The sequence below is a fragment of the Pristiophorus japonicus genome, chromosome 12, assembly GCF_044704955.1.
Source record: "Pristiophorus japonicus isolate sPriJap1 chromosome 12, sPriJap1.hap1, whole genome shotgun sequence".
NCBI classification, from domain to species: domain Eukaryota; kingdom Metazoa; phylum Chordata; class Chondrichthyes; family Pristiophoridae; genus Pristiophorus; species Pristiophorus japonicus.
This window is the reverse complement of record NC_091988.1, coordinates 58,115,233-58,137,215: the sequence shown is the minus strand read 5'-3', so window position 1 is coordinate 58,137,215 and position 21,983 is coordinate 58,115,233. Positions and strand designations below refer to the sequence as shown.

General features: G+C 45.5%; 1 protein-coding gene across 2 annotated transcripts in view; it reads left to right on the top strand.

Moving 5' to 3' along the window:
* The first annotated feature begins 2,734 nt into the window (after positions 1-2,734).
* Positions 2,735-21,983, top strand: part of sema3fb (sema domain, immunoglobulin domain (Ig), short basic domain, secreted, (semaphorin) 3Fb) — a 263,872-nt gene continuing 244,623 nt past the window's right edge. Inside the window, exons 1-2 of one of the 2 annotated variants that reach the window (XM_070895532.1) lie at positions 2,735-3,194; positions 6,297-6,444. In XM_070895532.1, coding sequence (XP_070751633.1) covers positions 6,342-6,444 — 103 coding nt within the window. In that variant the 5' untranslated portion in view covers positions 2,735-3,194; positions 6,297-6,341. Of the gene's footprint in view, positions 3,195-6,230; positions 6,445-21,983 lie in introns of those variants that run through there. The other variant, XM_070895533.1, reaches the window with a different exon arrangement.

Sequence of the window (21,983 nt, the reverse complement as noted above, 5' to 3'; positions counted from 1 at the left end):
ATTACAGCAGTGACTACACTCCAAAGCTCACTCACTTCATCATCGTCATCATCATCATAAGCAGTCCCTCGAAATTGAGGAAGACTTGCTTCCACTCTTAAAATTAGTTCTTAGGTGGCTGAACAGTCCAATACGAGAACAGGTGGAACAGATAGTTGTTCAGGGTAAGGGAGGGTGGGACAGATTTGCCGCACGCTCTTTCCGCTGCCTGTGCTGGACTTCTGCATGCTCTCAGTGATGAGACTCGAGGTGCCCAGCGCCCTCCCAGATGCACTTCCTCCACTTAGGGCGGTCTTTAGCCAGGGACTCCCAGGTATCAGTGGGGCTGTTGCACTTTATCAGGGAGGCTTTGAGGCGTCCTTGTACCGTTTCTGCTGCCCACTTTTGGCTCATTTGTCATGAAGGAGTTCCGAGTAGAGCGCTTGCTTTGGGAGTCTCGTATCTGGCATGCGAACTATGTGGCCTGCCCAGCGGAGCTGATCAAGTGTGGTCAGTGTTTCAATGCTGGAGATATTGGCCAGGTCGAGGACGCTAATGTTGGTGCATCTGTCCTCCCAGGGGATTTGTAGGATCTTGTGGAGACATCGTTGGTGATATTTCTCCAGCGACTTGAGGTGTCTACTATACATGGTCCATGTCTCTGAGCCATACAGGAGGGCGGGTGTTAATACAGCCCTGTAGACCATAAGCTTGGTGACGGTTTTGGGGGCCTGGTCTCTTACTCACTCACTCACTCACTCACTCACTCCTTCTTTCCTTTTTGCTCTAAGCCAATTACCTCTGATGATGTCAAAAAAACTTCACTGTTTGTGACGTCACTGCCATTAAATATGGTCTCTGCAATTGGCTGATGGAAAAGCCCTTCCAGAACACTCTGCTGCTCGTTCCCTTGCTCCTGTGATCTGGGAGTCTGAATGAAAGCTCGTGCGACAAAGACATGAGTTTGAACAAGATTTGAAACGTAGAAGTAAAAGGAGAAAGAAAACTGAGAGTGCTTGAAATCTGAAATTTGAACATAAAATGCTGGAGATACATAAAAACTTAAGCAATAGGAGCAGGAGTAGGCCATACAGTCCCTCGAGCCTGCTCCACATTCAATAAGATCACGGCTGATCTTCTACCTCGGCTCCATTTTCCCGCCCTTTCCTCATATCCCTTGATTCCTTTAGTGTTCAAAGCAGCAGGTCCCTCAATGTTTGAAAAAATAAAAGACAGCTTCAAGCCCCACTCCACAGACTTGAGCACATAGTCCATGCTGAAACTTCAATGCTGTCTTTCGGATGAGACGTTAAAGCGAGGCCCTGTTTGCCCTCTCAGGCTAGATGTAAAAAATCCCATGGCCACTATTTGGAAAAAGAGCAAGGGAGCTCTTCCTGGTGTCCTGGCCAATAGTTAGCCCTCAATAAAATCACTCAAACGGATGATCTGGTCATGTCTGTGAGATCTTGCCATGCGCAAATTGGCTGCCCTTTTTCACAACGGTGGCTACACTTCAAAAGTACAGTGCTTCATTGGCTGTAAAATGCTTTGGGACCTCCTGAGGTCATAAAAGGCACTATATAAATGCAAATCCTTTCCTTTACCTTTAAAATGTGGCTGAGAAAGAAAGACTTGCATTTATATAGCGCTTTTCATGACCACCAGACATCTCAAAACACTTTACAGCCATTGGAGTACATTTGGAGTGTAGTCACTGCTGTAATGTGGGAAACGCAGCAGTCAATTTGCGCACAGCATGCTCCCACAAACAGCAATGTAATAACGACCAGATAATCTGTTTTTGTTATGTTGGTTGAGGGATAAATATTGGCCAGGACACCGAGGAGAACTCCCCTGTTCTTCTTCGAAATAGTGCCATGGGATCTTTTATGCCCACCTGAGCGAGCAGACAGGACCTTGGTTTAACATCTCATCTGAAAGATGGCAGCTCTGACAGTGCAGACTCCCTCAGCACTGCACTGCACTGGAGTGTCAGTCTGGATTTTTTTGTGCTCAAGTCTCTGGAGTGCTTGAACCCACATCTCTCTGACTCCGAGACAAAGGTGCTACCCACTGAGCCACAGCTGAGAGGGGGCTGGGGGGGCAAGACAGAAATGAGAGGGCAGGGCACTTCTCCACTAATAGAGCTACTGAGGCACCACATTCTGCACTCTTAGCCATGGGCATCTCGTACTGTTTCCATCTCTAGTCTGAAGTGTAAAGGTTTACAACAGGTCTGACCTCCATTTTTCTTCAGGGTGAGTAGAGGAATGACAGTTATCCAGAGGACCGAGTTTCTGTATCCCCAGCTGCTGTTGTGATGCAGATTACGATGGGAGATACAGCTTGGCCTAAGTGCTTTTGTGTCAGAAAACTGTTCCTCCCATGACATATCCTATATCAAGTTTGATTTTCCGCTCTTGCTGTAGACCCTGAGAGCTGTGTGCGATGTCTTGCTGGATGACAGGGGCAGGTGGACAGGGTGGGTGGGGTGGGAGGACGGGGGGGGGCGGGTCAGGGTAGTAATTCTTGATCCTGCTGCAACCTAAGGGTTAACATGCTTGCCAGTTCTCTGCCTTGAATTTGCTGCTGTGAGTTCAGCCTCCCAAAAGCTGAAGAGAAAGGAGGCTGTAAGTCCTGAAAACCACCCAGAGGTGGCGGCAGGGAGCATTCCAACACATAACTTTGTTCTGTAGGTTGGATTATGCAAACGTCTGTGGATTCCTAGCCACCTGACATGTTCTTCAGTGCAGCTCCAGAGAGTCAGAAGCAGTGAGTGAATGAGTTGAGAGAGAGAGAGAGAGAGAGAGAGGGAACCACCCCTTTTCTTTCAGATTCAAGATTTTGGCCACTTATCATTTGCATACCTGAGAAGCCTTCTTAACAAGCACAAGGGAAGAGGCTGTGCTTCTGCTCAGAGAGAAAGTCTACCTGTGAGAGGTAGAGAACTGCTTTGGCTTCAAGTGCAAGCCTATCACTGGAGCATGTTTTTTGGGGGGATAAACTGAAGCTGAAAAGAACGTGAAGTGGAGATTTATACTGGTGACATTTTCTTGCTGTTGTCACTGAGAAATTTTTTTTAAAACATTTTTTGTTGTTGCTGCCTGCCTGTGTGTGTTTTGCCAGTGAAGGAAGGGAACTTTCTTCTGCAGCCAAGCGATTGCAGAGTTAGCCTCGCTCAGCTCTTCCTGACAAGCAACCGTAGTCACTAAAAGGTAACTCATTCAAACCTTGTCCTTTCACTGTGTGTGTGTGTGTGTGGTGTGTGTGTTAGTTGAAGTACAATGCTGCAGATGAAACAAAGTGAAGCGTTTTATTTTCTGTGAGGCTTTTGAATGTGGTGAGAGAGAAACCGATATGAGTGGGATGGTCATTTGTTCTTCAAAGTCTGAGCGTGGTTGTGTATTCTGTGACTGATGCAATTCCAGAGGGCGGCTTGATTCTCTTTTATTTGTGGTCACTCTCTCTTTTAAAAAAAATATTGTTGCTTTGCTGATAAATGGACTGTTAGAAGAGGTCTAGCTCTGCATTGCTGGGGACACCGAGCTAGGGTGAAGGAGGAGTGCTGGACACTCAAGGTGAGCACCAACAGAGAGCTTTGACTCTTGCATCTCGTTAAGACATTTCTACCATTTAGTGTAGAGGTTTTGTGCGCGTGTTGGTGCTGAGTCCTCGACTGTCATGTTATTCCACGCGGCAGGAATATTCAGCAGTCAGCTGGGGGAGATTGTGTACTTTGAACCTTCTGCGCACTTTTTTGCCTCTCTCCCGTTCGTTCCTGTCAGCCTCCCTTTCTCCAGCCCGTGCCTGCGCCGATCCTCTCGGTTTCCCCCCGGGATATATGACTCGTGCCCTCTTGTTTCCTCCTAGAGGGCTCGGGGATCGGAGCTGGATTCCAATGCCTTCTGCATGTCATGACAGCACCTGCTTGTGCTGTTACTGGTTAGACAGCAGGACGGCTCCCAGGGCTCTCCCAGCGCTCGGGGTTATTCCAACGAGTGCGATCTTTCACTCACTCCTGACTCCATTACAGATCGTTTTGTTAAGCCTTTTAAAAAAAAAATAGTGTGTAAATCTACCGGACAAGAACTTGGTGTTTAAACTGAAGGGATTTGGGGATTTAGACCATATTGAAGGTATACAGTGCTCTCATTTTTGCTTTTTGACTGCAGATGAGATTTTATCTTCCAATTTGTTTGAAGTTATTATTTTTATACCAAAACCTACCAAATTTGAGCTTTACATCAAACTGGTAATCTGTCATTAATAATTGCTTATTAAAAATACCTCTCCTCAAATGCATTTCTGCAGTAATAGCAAGAGGTGTGAAATGCTAACGATGTGCCTGTGTAGAACAGATCTCAATCCGAGGGCTTGAGATTGGAATTTGGGACAGTGCAGCATGAGAAGGAAGTGCTTTGGTTCCCTAACACCAGACATGTATCATATATGATAAAGCCCCACTATGTGTGTGTATGTGCCATGGTCAATGATCTCTAGATAGCTTGTTGTTTTATTCGTGCCTTTTCCCTTAAATTATCAGCAATAATTTTGGAATCTTGACACTGGAATTTGCATGGAGTCAAAAATTAAAACTGCAAATAAAATTTGATTCACTAAAAATCATTTTGGGACTTCTAGCCTGTCAATTTTTTTTATTCTAAATTTGTGGCAATGCCTGAACAATGAATATCCTTTGTAAAATTTGGGTTGACTATTAATTTGGAAACAATTACTGGCTTCAGTCAGTGCTTGGAGTCGAACAGCAAACACAGATTCTCATTATCATGCTGGCTGCATGTTTTAATATGTTTCTGCTTGTGTGTTTCTGTGTGTGTGTCAGTGTTTGTGTGTGTGTCAATGTATTTCTGTGAGTGTATCTTGTGTTTCTGAGTGCATGTGTGTGTGCGTGTAGATGTGTTTCTGAGTGAGAGTGTGCTTGAGTGAGTGTGTTTGTGTGTGTGTGTGTTTTAGTGTGTGTGTCAGTATGTCAGTATATGTTTCTCTGAGTGTAAATGTGTCAGTGTGTTTCTGTGTATTTGTCAGTGTGTTTATGAGTGTGTCAGTGTATTTTTGTGTATGTGTTTGTGTCAGTGTATGTGTTTGTGTGAGTGTGAGTGTGTTTCCGTGTGTGCGTGTGTCAGTGTGTTTGCAGCGTGATTGAAGATATTTTAAAATTTCCTGGAAGTACAAAACAATTTACTGCGTTGCCTGTTTTTTTTTAAATTACCTCGGTCGGGATTATTGTTCGATTTTCTCGGCGGTCACGGTGGTGAATCGAATTTCCAGTCTTCACTGCACCTTCATGAATTTCTACTGAGTTCTCTCAAAGAAACACTCCGCGGTCACCCGGAGTTACTGGCACTCCCTGTGCAGAAATTAGCCGAGGTTCCATTTTCATCAGATTCCTCCACGTTGTGCTCTTTATAAGTAACTATGTTATCTTCGCTGTTTCAAGAGCTACCTTAGCGGGAATATTCCTGTAGGTAGTGCTGGCAACAGCCAGATTTCCCCACCCAACCAGCCCGGGATCTGAGGCTGTGGATTCAAATCCCCACTTCATTGCATTATTGGAGTTGGCATTTCGGCTGGTCTGGGAAATTTAGATCAGTACAAGTGCGAAAGTCTCAAAGCCTTTTTGACTCGTGAAAAATACCGGATATGTAATTTTAAAAAAACACTCGGGAGGGTGAATCGCCACCTAACTATTTAGGGTCCCAACCAGTGTATCTGTCCCCTTCACAGCCATTCCCGGTTCCTCTCAGCATCGCACCTTCAAAGGGGGTCAACATCTGCTATAAATATATATTTTTTTTAAGTAGGAATTTACAGACTCACAAAACAGATTTGTTTCGTGGAGGGCGCGCTGCTGGAGTTAAAAAAATGGAAAAGGGAATCATTCGAAGCAGTAATAAGTGTTTATTTTCATGGGGGAGTTGAAATCTGCTTAAAGCACTCAAAGGGATTATTTGAATTTGCTGGACGCTAATGCTTCAAACAATGATTAATTATTGCGCTGATAACTGTGTTCACGCTGTGTCCTGACTCTCTGACAATGTCATTTTAATCAGTGTTCTGGGAGTTCTTTAGTGATCAGCAGCAGCTTGGCTCTCCCCCATCCATCACCACACCTTCCTCATTTCCCCCTGCGCTGATATTAAAGTTAATATGGTATTCAGACTTCTCTCTCTCTCTGTCTCCTATCTACAAACCCACAAAAAGCTGACTTTAATCACTATTGAGCTGTTTGCCTTACCACTCAACTGATGAGGGATTATGTGTTTTTTCTGTCCTTTTGTACCTCGATCCTGATGCAGGTCTGAAGGCTCCTGTTTCTTTGTCATCGGTCAGCTCTGGTTGTCATGGACCGCTTTCTGCCCACCTGGTTCCTGGTCCTTTCCCTGTGGTGCTGCGATGCCCGGGGTCATCAGCAGAATGCCCCCCGGGTCTACCTGGGCTTTAAAGGTAAGTGATGGGAAGTGTTGTGGTGAGGCAACTCGCCAACCATTGAAAGTTAAGGTCATTGTTACATGCCAAGTTCCCCCGGTTTCAGCAACTGGCATGTGCCAGGCAAATGATCGAGCTGAAGTGGAGCTCTTTTCAAAGGCAGCAAATGGAGCATCCAAATAAGTAGCATCCTGCCGAAGTATAGGATGTGCCACTCGTGAAGCTGTAGCTGTGGTCCACCAATGTTTTCCGCTGGAGAAAGATCGCTGACAAAATTAATAACATTTCATAATGTGTCTCTGAAGTGGAGGCATAAGGGGAGAAATTTGGTTGCGCCTCATTTGGGGCAGTAACCCAGGTAGAGCGGTAACTTTAGCGCCTTGAAAAAGTTTGCCCCCTCCGCCCAGATCTTCGTCAGAATCGGTCAAAGAGATGACATGTGCTAAATCAGCCGTTGCACACTACGGGGGGCGGCATAATGAAAGTGTGATCAGTAAATTTTGCGGACGTATTGCGCATACATTGAACTCCGATTCAGATCCCAGCAAAAGCCGAATCTTAAAGGCGCGGCATAGTAATGCACCCATTGAAGTTTTCAAAATCACTTGTTTTCAACCTGTACTGTTATGTCTGTCTGCCGCTGCAAACTCGGAGGCTCACGCACCGTGCTGTGTGTAAACGTTGCACTGACTGTGACCTCCGAGGGAAGCACTTCCTCATCCCTTTAAGTAGCCACCAGTTAACGACTCTGTACCGACTGTTTTTCCAAACGTTGTTCTTGGCGGGCGCTCAATGAGGCGGCCGCACCAAATTTACCGACCGGGGCACAAGCGTGGGCGTTGCACCAGGACTGACGTCAGGATCACACTGATCGTTAGCAGGCATCACTGGTTTGCGCCCCTGGTGAGCCTCTAATGAATTTTCGGTCGGGGCGTCAAAAGCTGCACTCCTGTTCGGTAACCTCTTACGCTCCCCCTCTGGCCGCTAACTGAGGCGTTAGACAACCGAAAATCCAGCCCATGGTCTTCCTCCAGGGGCTTAATGGTTAATTTTCAGAGTTCTAAGTTTCCTTCCAGAGACTGTGCCACCATGGTCGTGTATCCAATGGTCATTCCAAGGGTATATTTATTAGAGTTAATTTCCAAGTAAAATCTGCCACAGGTTATTTACTACCATGTATTTCCGGGGTCCTATTCCGAGATGTATATTTTGGGGCATATTCAAAGAGGTGTATTCCAGGAGTTTGTTTCTGGAGTTTGTTTATTGGGGATATATTTCCAAAGATGCTTTCCCTACGGTGTAATCCCAAGGATCTGTCACCCTGTTGCCCGGGGCACTATGTGGGCCAACATCACAACCTTGTGTCAGAGCATTATGGGTGTGGAACTCTGAGCAAATAGCGCCAGGCTAGCACGACAACATGCTTTGCCACTATACCCACGCCCTTTCTAACACATGAGCTCGAATTGTGTGAGTGACATGGAGAGAAAGAAGCCAGCACAAAGGATTGAATTAAACTTCTCGATGCTAAATCTTTAATTGGTGAACGTTATTTTATTTGTGCTTTGGTGCCAGTCAGTGGCTCCAGCCATTGATTTTCAAGTGATGTGTATGGCAGGATGGTTAATTTAGCACATCAAGTTCAGGGCCAACGGGTTCCTGATGGCAATTCCTTACTGTCACCAAGTTGGCATCAAAGTAAGTAAAATCACTTAATAACTGGTCTGGTTTCATAGTTCGGACTTCAACATTGAATGAACTTCAGGTATTTGTTTTATTGAAGCACAGAACAACAGCAGGTGGGTTGGGGGGTGGGGGAGTTGTATTGTAGCACCGCTAGGGAAACAAAGTGTTTCCAATGTAGAGATGTTGGAGTGTCAAGCCATCGCTATGAGGTCGGAGCTGGAATGTTGTATCATCGTTGTGGAGGGGGTTGGTGTGTTATGTTTTCACCATGGGGGTGGGCGGGGGATGCGGGTGGGGTTTAGAATATCATATTTCACCGTGGGAGTCATGTCTTATCTCGGTTATGGTTTCCACACTGTGGATATTTGGTTGGGGATGGGTGGGAGATGAAGAGTTGTAACATGATGTGAGGCCCTGCAGTGGTTTGCTTCTGTTTATGCTGACCTGGGGAGGGAGGATTGAGAGGATGGGGACCAAACTAATGCTTTGAGAAGAAATAACAACATCAACAACTTGTATTTATATAGCGCCCTTAACATAATGAAACTTTCCCAAGGCGCTTCACAGGAGTAATATGAGATTTAAAAAATTGACACCGAGCTGCATAAGTAGAAATTAGCACAGGTGACCAAAAGTTTGGTCAAAGAGGTATGTTTTAAAGAGCGTCTTGAAGGAGGAAAGAGAGGTGGGGAGGATTAGGTAGGGAATTCCAGAGCTTGGGGCCTAGGCACAGAAGGCACGGCAACAATGGTTGAATGATTACAATCAGGGATGCTCAAGAGGGCAGAATTAGAGGAGCACAGACGTCTCAGGGGGGTTGTGGGGCTGGAGGAGATTACAGAGAGAGGGAGGGGCGAGGCCATGGAAGGGTTTGAAAATAAGGATGAGAATTTTGAAATCGAGGCATTGTTTACCCTGAAGCCAATGTAGGTCAGTGAGCACAGGGGTGATAGGTGAGCGGGACTTGGTGCGAGTTAGCTGAGTTTTGGATCATTTCCATTTTAAGTAGGGTAGAATGTGGGAGGCCAGCCAGGCGTGCATTGGAATAGTAACAAAAGCATGGATGAGGGCTTCAGCAGTGGATGACCTGAGGCAAGGGCGGAGACTGGCGATGTTACGTAGGTGGAAATAGGCCGTCATAGTTATGCTGCAGATATGTGGTCGACAGCTCATTTCAGGGTCAAATATGACACTAAGATTGCAAACAGTCTGGTTCAGCCTCAGATAGAAGTTGGGGAAAGGGATGGAATCAGTGGCTAGGGAATGGCATTTGTGGCGGGGACTGAAAACAATGGCTTCAGTCTTGCCAATATTCAATGGGAGAAAATTTCTGCTCATCCAGATCTGGATGTCAGACAAGCAGTGTGACAATTTAGAAACTGTGGGGGGGTTGAGAGAAGCAATAGTGAGGAAAGAGAGGTAGAGAGGTGGGGAGGATTAGGCAGGGAATTCCAGAGCTTGGGGCCTAGGCAACAGAAGGCATGGCCACCAATGGTTGAGCGATTATAACAGGGATGCTTAAGAGGGCAGAATTAATGGAGCGCAGACATCTTGGAGTGTCATGTGGAAACTAACACTGTGTTTCTGGATGATGTTGCCAAAGGGCAACACGTAGATGAGAAATAGGAGGGAGCAGGAAGTGGGTCTCATAGACGGGATGAGCTCATGAGGCTCATGGACAGGATGAAACCACCATTTTGAAGACAATGGCGCAATACCTTGTTTCTTCATTAAAGGTTACATATTTATACTGAGTTTCTGCTAAGAACAGCGTAGCAACAGTTTGCAACACGATGGAGCTTGTTATTTTTTTTATGGCTATAAGTCTCAGAATCCAATCACAAGCCAATACCACTGGAAGAAGAAATGCTTTATGTGGCTGCTCCCTCTTAATTAAGTTGCCTTTTCTTGTCTATCCAATTTCTCAATTAGTATAAGCCCTTGAGGCAAAAACACTTGCTGTAGGACTGCATAATTTTTGGGATTTAATTACGTGTTACATTTGAACAGTTCTGTACAGTTCATGGTATCCGGGTAATTGCAGCGTCACATTCCGGACGAGCGGGGTCACATTTGCAATCTCCGTCTCAACTAACACTTCCACACGGGTTCCCCAGGGGTGGTAAGGAAAGCTTCCCCCCACCCCCCAGTTTTCAACAAGTTACCTGAGGGGGCGAAGGAAAAACACTGGCTGGAATTGAGCAGTTGGAAGATCCTTTCATATAAGCCTTAAGGATTGGGGTTTGTGGTTCCTACAAATTCCATGGGGATTTCTATCTGTATTCCTGTCCTTGCCCATCTCCATTCCCCCCCCCCCCCCCCCCCAGCTCCTCAATCTCCAATTCCAGCTGAGGAAATCGGCAGGAATGCGATTTGGGAATAATGGTGAGAGAAGTTGGCAGCAGAGGAAGGTCTATGGAAATAATGAGATTGTGCAATCCTAGTGGGACAGGCAAGTGGGAGCAGTGAAGCTGGAAGTGATAGATCGGACTGAGGTTTGGCTTATGCCTTTATTGCACTGAGTCATTAGATTACTGAGCATCATATGTTCATCCGATCAGCTTCACTGTGGTCGGAAACCTGTGGTTTGGAGTGAAGCAAGGCGCTCACTTTAAAGTGGTGCACAAAAAATATCCCGCTGTGGGCTGGAGCACCTGCTGGTTGCCTGATAGAGATTCTGCTCACAGAGTTACGATTAAACCGTGGCGCACAATCCTGACTTTGCCATGCCCGTGGAGAGCCTCTCCCTGGATCATTGGAGGAATCAATACCATTAAGACTGTCCACGGAGACTGGAGTGCTCAAACGAAATAGCATCCACTAGCGTATTCACGTGAGGAGCGTACATTTGTAAAATTAATCTTAAGGTGTCCCCAGCATTTGGTAGCATGGAAACAAAGTAAAAGATCTTATGGGCCCTTTGACGTTTTTACCATCCTTTAGTTATAAATCGCTATCGGTTTCGCAGTTAAGACCCACAGCTAGGAACAACTTGATTTTAATCGCTCCAACATTGGTAACCGACTGGGCTCTAAGCTCTGGAATCCCCTCCCTAAACCTCCTTATCTCTCTGTAATATATGCATCGGTGAGCATACTCACAGGTTTGTGGAGCTGTTGCATTGTGTTCACAAGACTCAATAAAACTCCAGTTAATTGAGTTTAGATTCTCCACGATGAGGTGGACAGTTGTGAGCATGGTGGAAGTGTTCAGTTTGATTGTTAAACCTTTGCTAATGAACCAGCTAGTTCTTTACAGCAAATATGTAGCTGTGAATTCTTAATCAAAGAACCCATGAAGCAAATACATTACACCCTCTCTCTCCTCTTTTAAGACGTTCCTTAAAACCTACCCCTTTGCCCAAGCTTTTGGTCACCTGCCCCAATATCTCCTTACATAACTCAGTGTCAAATGTTGTTAATGCTCCAGTGAGACACTTTGGGATGTTTTACTACGTTAAAGGTGTAATGTATTTGCTCCATGGATTCTTTGCTTAAGAATTCATAACAATACATTGCTATTAAGAACTAGTTGGTTTATTAATAAATATTTAACAATCACACTACACATTACCAGTTCATCCAATAGGCTCACAACCACCTGCCTCATCGTGGATGACCTAGACCCAACTGGCTGGGCTTTTGTTGAGTCTTGTGAACATCACATGACTGGCTAAGCTACTCAGAATACAACAGCTCTACAAACCTGTGAGCATTCTCACAAGTGCATACATTACAAAAGGTTTTATATAAAGGTAAATTGTTATGGTTGTTTGTTAGAGGTATGGCAATTAGGGCTAAGGAAAAGAACAAAAATCAGTCAGGTCTTTTCGCTCCTTATTCCTGACCGGTGGTCCGACTTGGAAGGTGCATGTGTGTGGATGTCAGTGGAGGACAGCGTTGGGCTCGGCTGAGATGCGAATGTTCCCTGTGGTTGTAATCATCCGCTGGCACTCTCTGCCCAGACTCGCACATGGGAGAGCAGACACTCTGCCACAACACTGGTAGGCAGCCAGCACCTGTGCAACTGTACTTCAAAGATGGTCAGCACCTGCAGGAAAGTATGCAAAATCTCAGAGGGCAGGGCGGGGCCCAGAAGGTAGCATTCTCAACTCTGAGTCAGAAGGTTGTGGGTTCAAGTCCCACTCCAGAGACTTGAACACAAAAATCGTTTGACACTCCAGTGCAGTGCGGAGGGAGTACTGGACTGTTGGAGGTGTCACCTTTCAGATGAAAAGTCTGCTCTCTCAGGTGGACATAAAAGATCCCATGGCATTATTTCCAAGCAGAGCAGGGAAGTTTATCCCCGTGTCCTGCCCTATATTTATCCCTCAATCAACATCACTAAAACAGATTATCTGGTCATTATCACACTGCTGTTTGTGGGAGCTTGCTGTGCGCAAATTAGCTGCTGCAATTGCCTACATTACAACAAGTGACTACACTCAAAACGTATTTAATTGGCTGTGAAGCGTGTTGGGACGTCCAATGGTCGTGAAACACGCTATATAAATGCAAGTCTTTCTGTATGAAAAAAAATACGTCTTAATGCATTTCACTGAAATGTTGGCCTGTCCAGTACACTGTGGAGATTTCAAATGAGTAAACTGCAGGCTCGAATCCAACTGTGCCCTTGGCACGTCTATTGCCTTCACTCCCATGAACTGAATTGTTTTAGCTTTACTGTGCATTCCTGTAGAATGATACATGCACACACACTCACTTCATATCTGTGATTCATGTGACGGCATCCTCTGAATAATTGTTCACATTCATCCCACTTTTATTCACTTGCTATTAAAAAATATATACTAAAAGGCGCTTTGTCACGTAGGCCTGAAGGGGTTAACTGTCAGCCCATGGTCGTTAGTGTTTGAAACTGAGCCTGTAAAAAGAGTCGAATGCTTGAGAGGCGCACGCTCTAAGAATAGTCGGGTGCAACATGGCTGGCTGTTTGGTGACATGAGTCCCGGATTTGCTGCTGCAATGATCCACACGGATCTATATTTAACCAGTGGATTTTCCAGCTCTCCTCAATGGGTAGCCTGCCTAGGTCATTGAGCCTGTCAGGACAAATATAATATGACCCCCCTCCCCTCACTCTGTGCCCGAGAAGAAAAGAACATTATTACCATGCTGTCCATTAAAGTACTATTTATGCCACTCACCCCTGTCTATTTCAGTTGGCAAAGAAAATAACGTCCCAGAATATCCCCAGCTCCCCCCTTGGACAATTGGTGGCATATCTCTTGGATATCAGAGTGCTGCACTCTGGAATCCTCTCCCTAAATCCCTCCCTCCACCTTGCTTCATTGCTCCTCACCTTCAGGGGTCCCTTCGAAACTTGCATCTTCAGCCTTACCTTCTCTCAAGTGTCAGCTGTGGCTCAGTGGGTAGCACTCTCTCCTCTGAGTCAGAAGGTTGTGGGTTCAAGTCCCAAGTCCCACTCCAGGGACTTGAGCACATAAAAAATCTAGGCTGCAGTCTTTCTGATGGGATGTTAAACTAAGGCCCTTCTGCTCTCTCAGAGAGATGTAAAGGATCCCATGGCACTATTTGTAAGAAGAGCAGGGGAATTATCTGTGGTGCCCTGGCCAATATTTATCCCTCAATCAGCAAAACCAAAAAACCCCCCCAAAAAACAGATTATTGGGTCATTATCACATTGCTGTTTGTGGGAGCTTGCTTAGGCTCAAAGTGGTTGCCGCGTTTCCCACATTACAACAGTGACTACACTCCAAAAGTACTTCACTGGCTGTAAAGCACTTTGAGACGTCCAGTGGTCGTGAAAGATGCTATATAAATGCAAGTCTTTATTTATTTTTCCTCTAACTCTTCCTTCAGTTCCTGATTGTGTTTTGCTTGCCCCCACAATCCTTTAAGCACCATGATGGGACATTTTGCTACATTAAAGGCACTACCATATATATTGTGCATGGTTGGTGCAGCACCAAACTCTTGTGCAAAGCGATGTGACTCCCCTCTTACATCTATCCTGCAAAAGTCCCGACCAGAGTTGGCATCTGCCCAGTTCCGAGTTGGCCAGTCCCATTGCTCCATGTTGAAAGGTGCAGACTAGTTTATAAATGGGGTGTCAAGAAAGTTCTCGAACGTAGTTCTTAAACGTTTCAGTGGAGCTTGTCCTCAGGACTCCAGCTCCATCCATACTTCATTTTTTGGGGACTTTGTAGAAGATGCCAAGCCTAGTCCCAATAGGACGGGCTACACCCACACTTCTCAACTGGTAAGTGTGACTGGCAACAGCAACAGCTTGCATTGATATAGCACCTTTGAGGTATTAAAACGTCCCAAGGTGCTTCACAGAAGCGTCATCAGGCAAAATTTGACACCGAGTCACATAAAGAGATTTTAGAACAAGTGACCGAAAGCTTGGTCATAGAGGTAGGGTTTTAAGGAGGAGAGAGGTGGAGAGGTTTAGGGAAGGAATTCCAGAGCTTGGGGTCTAGGCAGAGGCCGCCAATGTGGGATGAAGGTAATTGAGGATTCACAAGAGGCCAGAATTGGACATAAATCAGGAACAACCCAATATTAAGCAGAGAACAACATAACATGGGTTTTGTAGTCGGAAGAATCAGCTGATTTGCAGTTTCTCTCTCTCTCTATATAAAGACCATTGTCATGCCCCAAGAACTAACCCACTGGCCCTTTCTGCTCACTGCGGGTCGGGAGGTATGGTGTCAATGACACCCACTGCCGGAGAGCAGGCTGAGCGGAGGTGAAGGGATATTGGGAGGGTTGTGCCAGCCCGTGCCACGACCCAACCGACCGAGGTTACCGAGAGCAGCTGTCGCTTCTGAAGGTTACCGGGGGGAGATGTTGGATGGCGAGAGAGGGGAATTGGACGGAGCAGGAGAAAAGTGGAGTTTGAAGGGAGTTTTTGCAAGCGGGCTATTTCTGTCTTGTTCCAACAATTGACATTTGTCGGCGAGCCTCCTCCAGTATCACGACTGGTGACTGAACCGCACCCTTTGAACTGGAAACAGCAAAAACTGTGAGCACGAGGAAGTTTGTTGCGAAGTGATTTTCCGTTACGATGAGTAGCCTGCATTTCCTGACTATATCATTCATTCCCTAAAAGGATGTGTGAGGGGGCAGCCCCTTCCTTCCACAGCACAGGCACTACGTACAGGGCCACGCCTGAGATTTTCGATCAGGGAAAAGGAAATTGACTCGGGGCGATTAAAAATATACATTGTGTGGTATGTGAGGGGACAGGGTTAGTATCCCGTGTGGCCAGCGGGATTTCCTTCTAACTATGCCCCGCTGCATAAACAAGCTTTTAATTGGATACACTTACAAAGCATGTTCGAGATGACATTGGAGCCATGTGTGAGTGCCGCCGAGGCCTTCTCTGCAACTGGCACACCAGCCCCGTCAGTAATGTTGTTGAAATATAATCCCAGCTGAATACCTCCTGAGCCGAGCACAGACATGTTGAGCAGGCTCTGAATCCGAAACACGTTTGCAAGCTGCGTCCTAATGATATTTTTATTCCAAGTAATTTACACTCTAGCTCTATCTGTGAAAGCAGACTGGGGAAGGACCCAAGAAAACTCTGCCTATCGGGAAGCAGCTCGCCTCGAGTTCACGAACTGCATTGTTTGGCAGATGTCTTGTTTAAGTTTTGGGGATCAGTTGCCGTTACCTGGTTAGGTGCAGGAGATGCTGGGGTTCTGTCACTGCTGGGGGTTTCTGCTGGGAGTTCAGTCACTGCTGGGTTTATCTCCTGGAGTTCAGTCACTGCTGGGTTTTTTTTATCTCCTGGAGTTCAGTCACTGCTGGGGGTTTCTGCTGGGAGTTCAGGAGATACTAGGGTTTATCTCCTGGAGTTCAGTCACTGCTGGGGTTTATCTCCTGGAGTTCAGTCACTGCTGAGTTTATCTCCTGGAGTTCAGGATATGCTGGGTTTAACTGCTGGAGTTCAGGAGATGCTGGGTTTAACTGCTGGAGTTCAATCACTGCTGGGTTTATCTCCTGGAGTTCAGTCACTGCTGAGTTTATCTCCTGGAGTTCAGGAGATGCTGGGTTTAACTGCTGGAGATCTTGGCTGTCGAGATTATCCGCTTGGGTTCAGGAGCTACTGGATTTATCTGATGGGGCTCGTGGAATGCTGGATTTTCTGCTGGACTTCAGTGGCTGGCGAGTTTGTCTGCTGGGGGTTCAGGAGCTGATGGTGTTCAGTCCCTGTTGGTTTATTTGCTGGGCCACAGAAACTGCTGTGTTTTAGAGCTGCTGGGTTTAGTTGCTCAGTTCAGGAGTCAGTCACTTTCATGAGCTACTTGGTTTAGGGACTGCTTGGTACACTGATAATACCTTGTTTACACCTCAGCTGCTAATTTGGTTTTGTCTCACACTTTCAGCTTGTTAGGAATTAAGATGTACGGTATAAATCCTGCAAACTTGTTAACTATGCTCTCAATCCCCAGGAAAAAAAGAATTGCTTACCTCATTCTGCTGCTCTTAAAGGGGTATCTTTGCCAAAATCAAAATCCCATGCCAAATCCCTGGCTGAATTGATGTGTTAGTTGGATCCCAGTGTTTAAAGCGTGGCTGCATAATCAGCAAGAGTAGCCAATCTTTTCCAATAAGAAGTAAATAATATACTTGGGATTTGAGCTGCTATTAACAAATGACTATGAAGCCTTGAACTAGGTGAAACATTCCATTGCGCTCCTTGAAAGGTGGAGAGAGGAGACAGAGGAAAGCACAGCAAGCTGGAAAGCTGGATCTGGGGGCGGGGGTGGGGGGCAGAATAGCAGAATTTGAGGGGGGTCTTTTAAAGGAGGGGAGTAATTGTAGCAGTGCAGAAGGGGTTTAAGAAAATAATTCCAGAGTGCAAGGAATAAAATTAAGGGAAAATACCTCTGGAATATCTCGCTAAGACAATCAAGCAAGTTCCGGAGGTTATAACAATCAGAACAGCCATTCCCACTTACCTTCTGAGTTTGAAAGTCAGTTGTGGCTCAGTGGGTAGCACCATCGCCTGAGTCAGAAGGTTGTGGGTTCAAGTCTCACTCCAGGGACTTGAGCACAAAACCTAGGCTGACACTCCTAGTGCAGTGCTGAGGGAGCGCTGCACTGTCTGAGGTGCCATCTTTCAGATGAGACATTAAATCGAGGTCCCATCTGCTCTCTCAGGTGGATGTAGAAGATCCCACATCACTGTTTTGAAGAAGAGCAGGGGAGTTATCCCCAGTGACTTGGCCAATATTTATCCCTCAATCAACATAACAAAAGCAATTTGTCTGGTCATTATCACATTGCTGTTTGTGGAAGCTTGCTGTGCGCAAATTGGCTGCCGCGTTTCCTATATTACAACAGTGACTACACTCCAAAAAGTACTTCATTGGCTGTAAAGCTCTTTGAGACGTCCGGAGATCATGAAAGACGCTATATAAATGCAAGTCTTTCTTTATAACGTGTGATATCCTCGACTCTCCAGAACCTGCCCAGCTCCCCTTTTGAAGGCCTGTAGTAAATCCGTATTTACTGTAGGTTTTTGGTAATCTATTCCAGAGCTTAATGACTCCCTGAGAACATAAATCCTGGCATCTAACCTAAATCTATGTTTGCACATTTTATATTGATGTCCCTTAGTTCTCCCATGCCTGACTAACTCAAATGACCCACCCACTCCCAACAGAATTTATTCCCCTCATCACTTTAAAAACTTCAATATCACCTCAATGCCCATGCTTCTCCAATTTAAAAACAAAAAGCCCCAATTTCCTGAGCCTGTTGTGATACTACAAGCCCTAAGAGTAAGTGTCATTCAGGAGGCCCTCCTCTGGAACGTTTCCATGGCCTTGATGTCCCCAGCCACATGAGAGAACCAAAACGGCTGTGTAAGGTATCATATTCCCAGTTTGATATTGAACTATGCAAGCTATACATCCTAACATTCCTATTCTCTATGGCCTTGTGACTCCAGTTGTGGATCTTCAGTGTTTCATTGACTCCAACCCCCAGGGCCCTATTCTGCGCCGTGACCTTAAGCCTGCCTTTGCAAGTTGTTGTTGTTGATTGATGATTTGAGATTAGAAATCAATCATTTCTGTTTCATCCGAATGAAGAAAATCCAGAATTATGTCATTGAGCAATAGCTTCTCAAAGTTTTCTCCCCCCCCCCCCCCCCCCCCCCCGCCAAGTGAGTCATCCCTATGTGAAGTAATTGTGTGTTTGCCAACACTATGGGGTCCACTCACCAAGAAGCAACTCCGGAGATGAAAATGTTAATCGAGCCAGAACTGAGTAACAGTGGGAGAATGTTGCACCCGGGACTGGGTGGCAACATGTTGGTACAGTGCCCTCTTAACTAACTTTGCACATTGCCACGAAGGGTGTGCCCAGGGCCGGAGAATCATACAGCACTGAAAGAGGTCATTCGGCCCATTGTGCTTGTGCGGCTCTTTGAAAAAGCTATCCAATTAGCTCCACTCCCCTGTTCTTCCCCTGCGCAATTATTTTCCTTTTCAAGTATATATCCACTTCCCTTTTCAAATCCACGCTTGAATCTACTTCCATTACTGGGTTTTCAGGCAGTGAATTCCAGATCATAATTCGCTGTGTAAAAAGAAAATCTCATCCTTACCCCTCTTTTTTTTGCCAATTATCTTAAATCTGCATCCTCTGGTTATTGACCCTTCTGCCAGTGGAAACAGTTTCTCCTTATTTACTCTCTAATTTTGAACACCTCTGTTAAATCTCCCCTTAATCTTCTCCAATCTCAGCTCCTCCACATAACTGAAGTCTCACATCCTTGGTATCATTCTCCTCGGCACCCTCTCCAAGGGGCTTTGAACCCATCCCAGATTTTGGCCTGTAAGCTTGGCTAGACATTGACAGGCTTTGATCAACCTCCAATTACCTTTGAAGAAAAAGTTTTTTTCAAGTGAAAAAAAAATCCTCCAAATATTTCAACCTGCTTTACCCACTCTGATCTTGTCTTCACCTGCATTAATACCATTTTTTTTTTGATGTATACTGATCAGTGGTCATGTGGTGTGGCCATGCACACTATATAGATATATGCAGACATAGAACTGGAAAATCAAGAAGCAAGCAAGTTAGCTATTATACCTAACTGGGAAACACAAATGACAGACCGGGGCTCATAATCAAATACCGCTCATTAAAACTTCAGTGAGTTAAGAGAATAATCATGTCTAAGACATATCAACAAGTTATTGCCACATCTTTCACTCACTGACACACACACACACACACACACATATATATAAACACATACTCAAACACACGCATGCAAATACCCACACACATTCTGAAACACATAGATACAATCTCACATACTTATACACATACTTATAAACATTGCACTCACACTAAAATTCTCGCATGCATATATTTTCTCACACATACATACATTCTCTCATGCATACATTCTCACATACACACACACATGCATACATATATACATATACATTCTCACACGCATACATTCTCTCACACGCATACATTCTCTCACACGCCTACATTCTCTCACACGCCTACATTCTCTCACACGCCTACATTCTCTCACAAGCCTACATTCTCTCACACATACATTCTCTCATGCCTACATTCTCTCACACGCCTACATTCTCTCACACGCCTACATTCTCTCACACGCCTACATTCTCACACATGCCTACATTCTCACACATGCATACATTCTCTCACACGCCTACATTCTCACACATGCATACATTCTATCATGCATACATTTTCTCACACGCCTATATTCTCACACATGCATATATTCTCTCACGCATACATTCTCACATACACACATACATTCTTTCACATACATACATTCTCACATACACACACACATTCTCTCACACGTATAATCTCACACGCATACACACGTACTTTCACACAGGTGCCAAGCAGTGGTGCTTTTTGGGCACGGTGATTCCCTGCTCACTCGAATTGCCTGCCTCCCATGCGCAATTAGGGTGGGGTAGAGGCTTCTCTTCTGCGGGGCTTGGGTGGGTCGCGGGCAGAAGCTCCCTCCCCACATCCTGTCTTGTTCAGCTAGCAGCTGGTTTCAGAACCACAGTGGCAGGAAGCAGCCTGGAAGCATGTTAGCTTTCCTGTCCTCTTAAGCCTGGGAAGAAAAAGACCTTTTTGTATAAAGCTCGGATTAAGTTGGCATCGATACTTGTGATACGCAATGATGACTGTTGGGTGACAAGCTACCCTAATGCTATAAAAAGGCCATTGCATCACTTGTGGCTTCACCTCTGACATATTAACAGTCTTGTATGAAGCATGCACTTCCTGTACGTGTCACACTTCCTTCCTGCCTTGCTTTCTCTATCACTTTTTATTGACCCCTAGTTGTTCTAAAATCACTACGGTTAACGCCATGGAGAGATCACCTTCTCACAAAAATAACGTTCGGCTCGTCTCGGCTCGTTCTCTCTGCAACGATTTCCTCTTTTACAAATCTCACTGCATTTAACCACATGCGATAATCCCGACAGAAGGAGCATCAGTATATGTCACTGTGACAGTCTTCACTGATGGGCGACTGAGACAGGCAGAGCGTGTTGTAGAACAGACTGACACTGTAACTTAGAGACTGTGGATACCACAAACTCGATTATATAAAAAAAGACTTGCATTTATATAGTGCCTTTCATGACCACCGGACATCCCAAAGCACTTTACATCAAATTGAGTCCATTTTGAAGTGTAACCGCTGTTGTAATGTAGGAAATGCGGCAGCGAATTTGCGCATAGCAAGCTCCCACAAACAGCAATGTGATAATGACAGGATAATCTGCTTTTTAGTGATGTTAATTGAGGGACAAATATCGGCCAGGACACCGGGGAGAACTCTCCTGCTCGTCTTCAAAATAGTGCCGCGGGATTTTTTACACCCACCTGAGAGAGCAGACAGGGCCTCGGTTTAACATCTCATCTGAAAGACGGCAGTTCCGACAGTGCAGCACTCCCTCAACACTGCACTGGGAGCATCAGCCTAGATTTTTGTGCTCAAGTATCTGGAGTGGAACTCACGACCTACTGACTCAGAGGTGCTACCCACTGAACCCCACAGCTGATAGAGAGCCACGGCGCGGAGAAGAAAGTGGCTGAATGGATCAGGGCTCTTTCCTGCTTTGTGCTGAGTTAGCTGTTCTCAGCTGGGCAGCACTTTGACGTTTAACTATGATAAAAGCACTATCTAAATACAAGTTGCTCTACAGTTGCTTTCAATGTTGATGAGTGAGGGAGGGAAATAATCATGTCAGGGACCCACCCTGAGAGGGTGATAGCGAGTCAGCAGCCTGTTTTACATCTCTCCCCATTTTTATTTCCACCACTCGCTAGCACCCATTTTACACTATCACACAAAATTGAGGTCTACCCTCTATTTCAGGCCCACCCACTGCTTGGAACCACATGTGCATTGATGCTGGGTGAGAACAGAGTTGGGTTTGCTTGTGATGCCTTTCAAGGTTGAATATCTTGCCTCAGGCTCACACATGCAAGAATGGCCATTTTGGCAATTGGTGTCGGCCTACCCGTGGGGCTGTACATCAGCAACAACAACAACGTGTACTTATATACAATAACAACTTGTATTTATATAGTGCCTTTAACGTCGTAAAACGTCCTCCAAGTCAGCCTTGTGGGGCAGACAATGAGAGAAAAGGGGAGAACAGTTTCAAACAAAATTGCCCTTGACGAAACATGTCTTCAACTCAATGACTTGTCCAGGAAGTGAATAGTTCGACCAGAACACGAACACAGAATATTCAGGAAGCACTCAGCAGGTCCAGAGGCAGGTGGAGAGAACAGAAAAGTATTTCTACCACTTGTATTGGGTTCACCTTTCGAGTA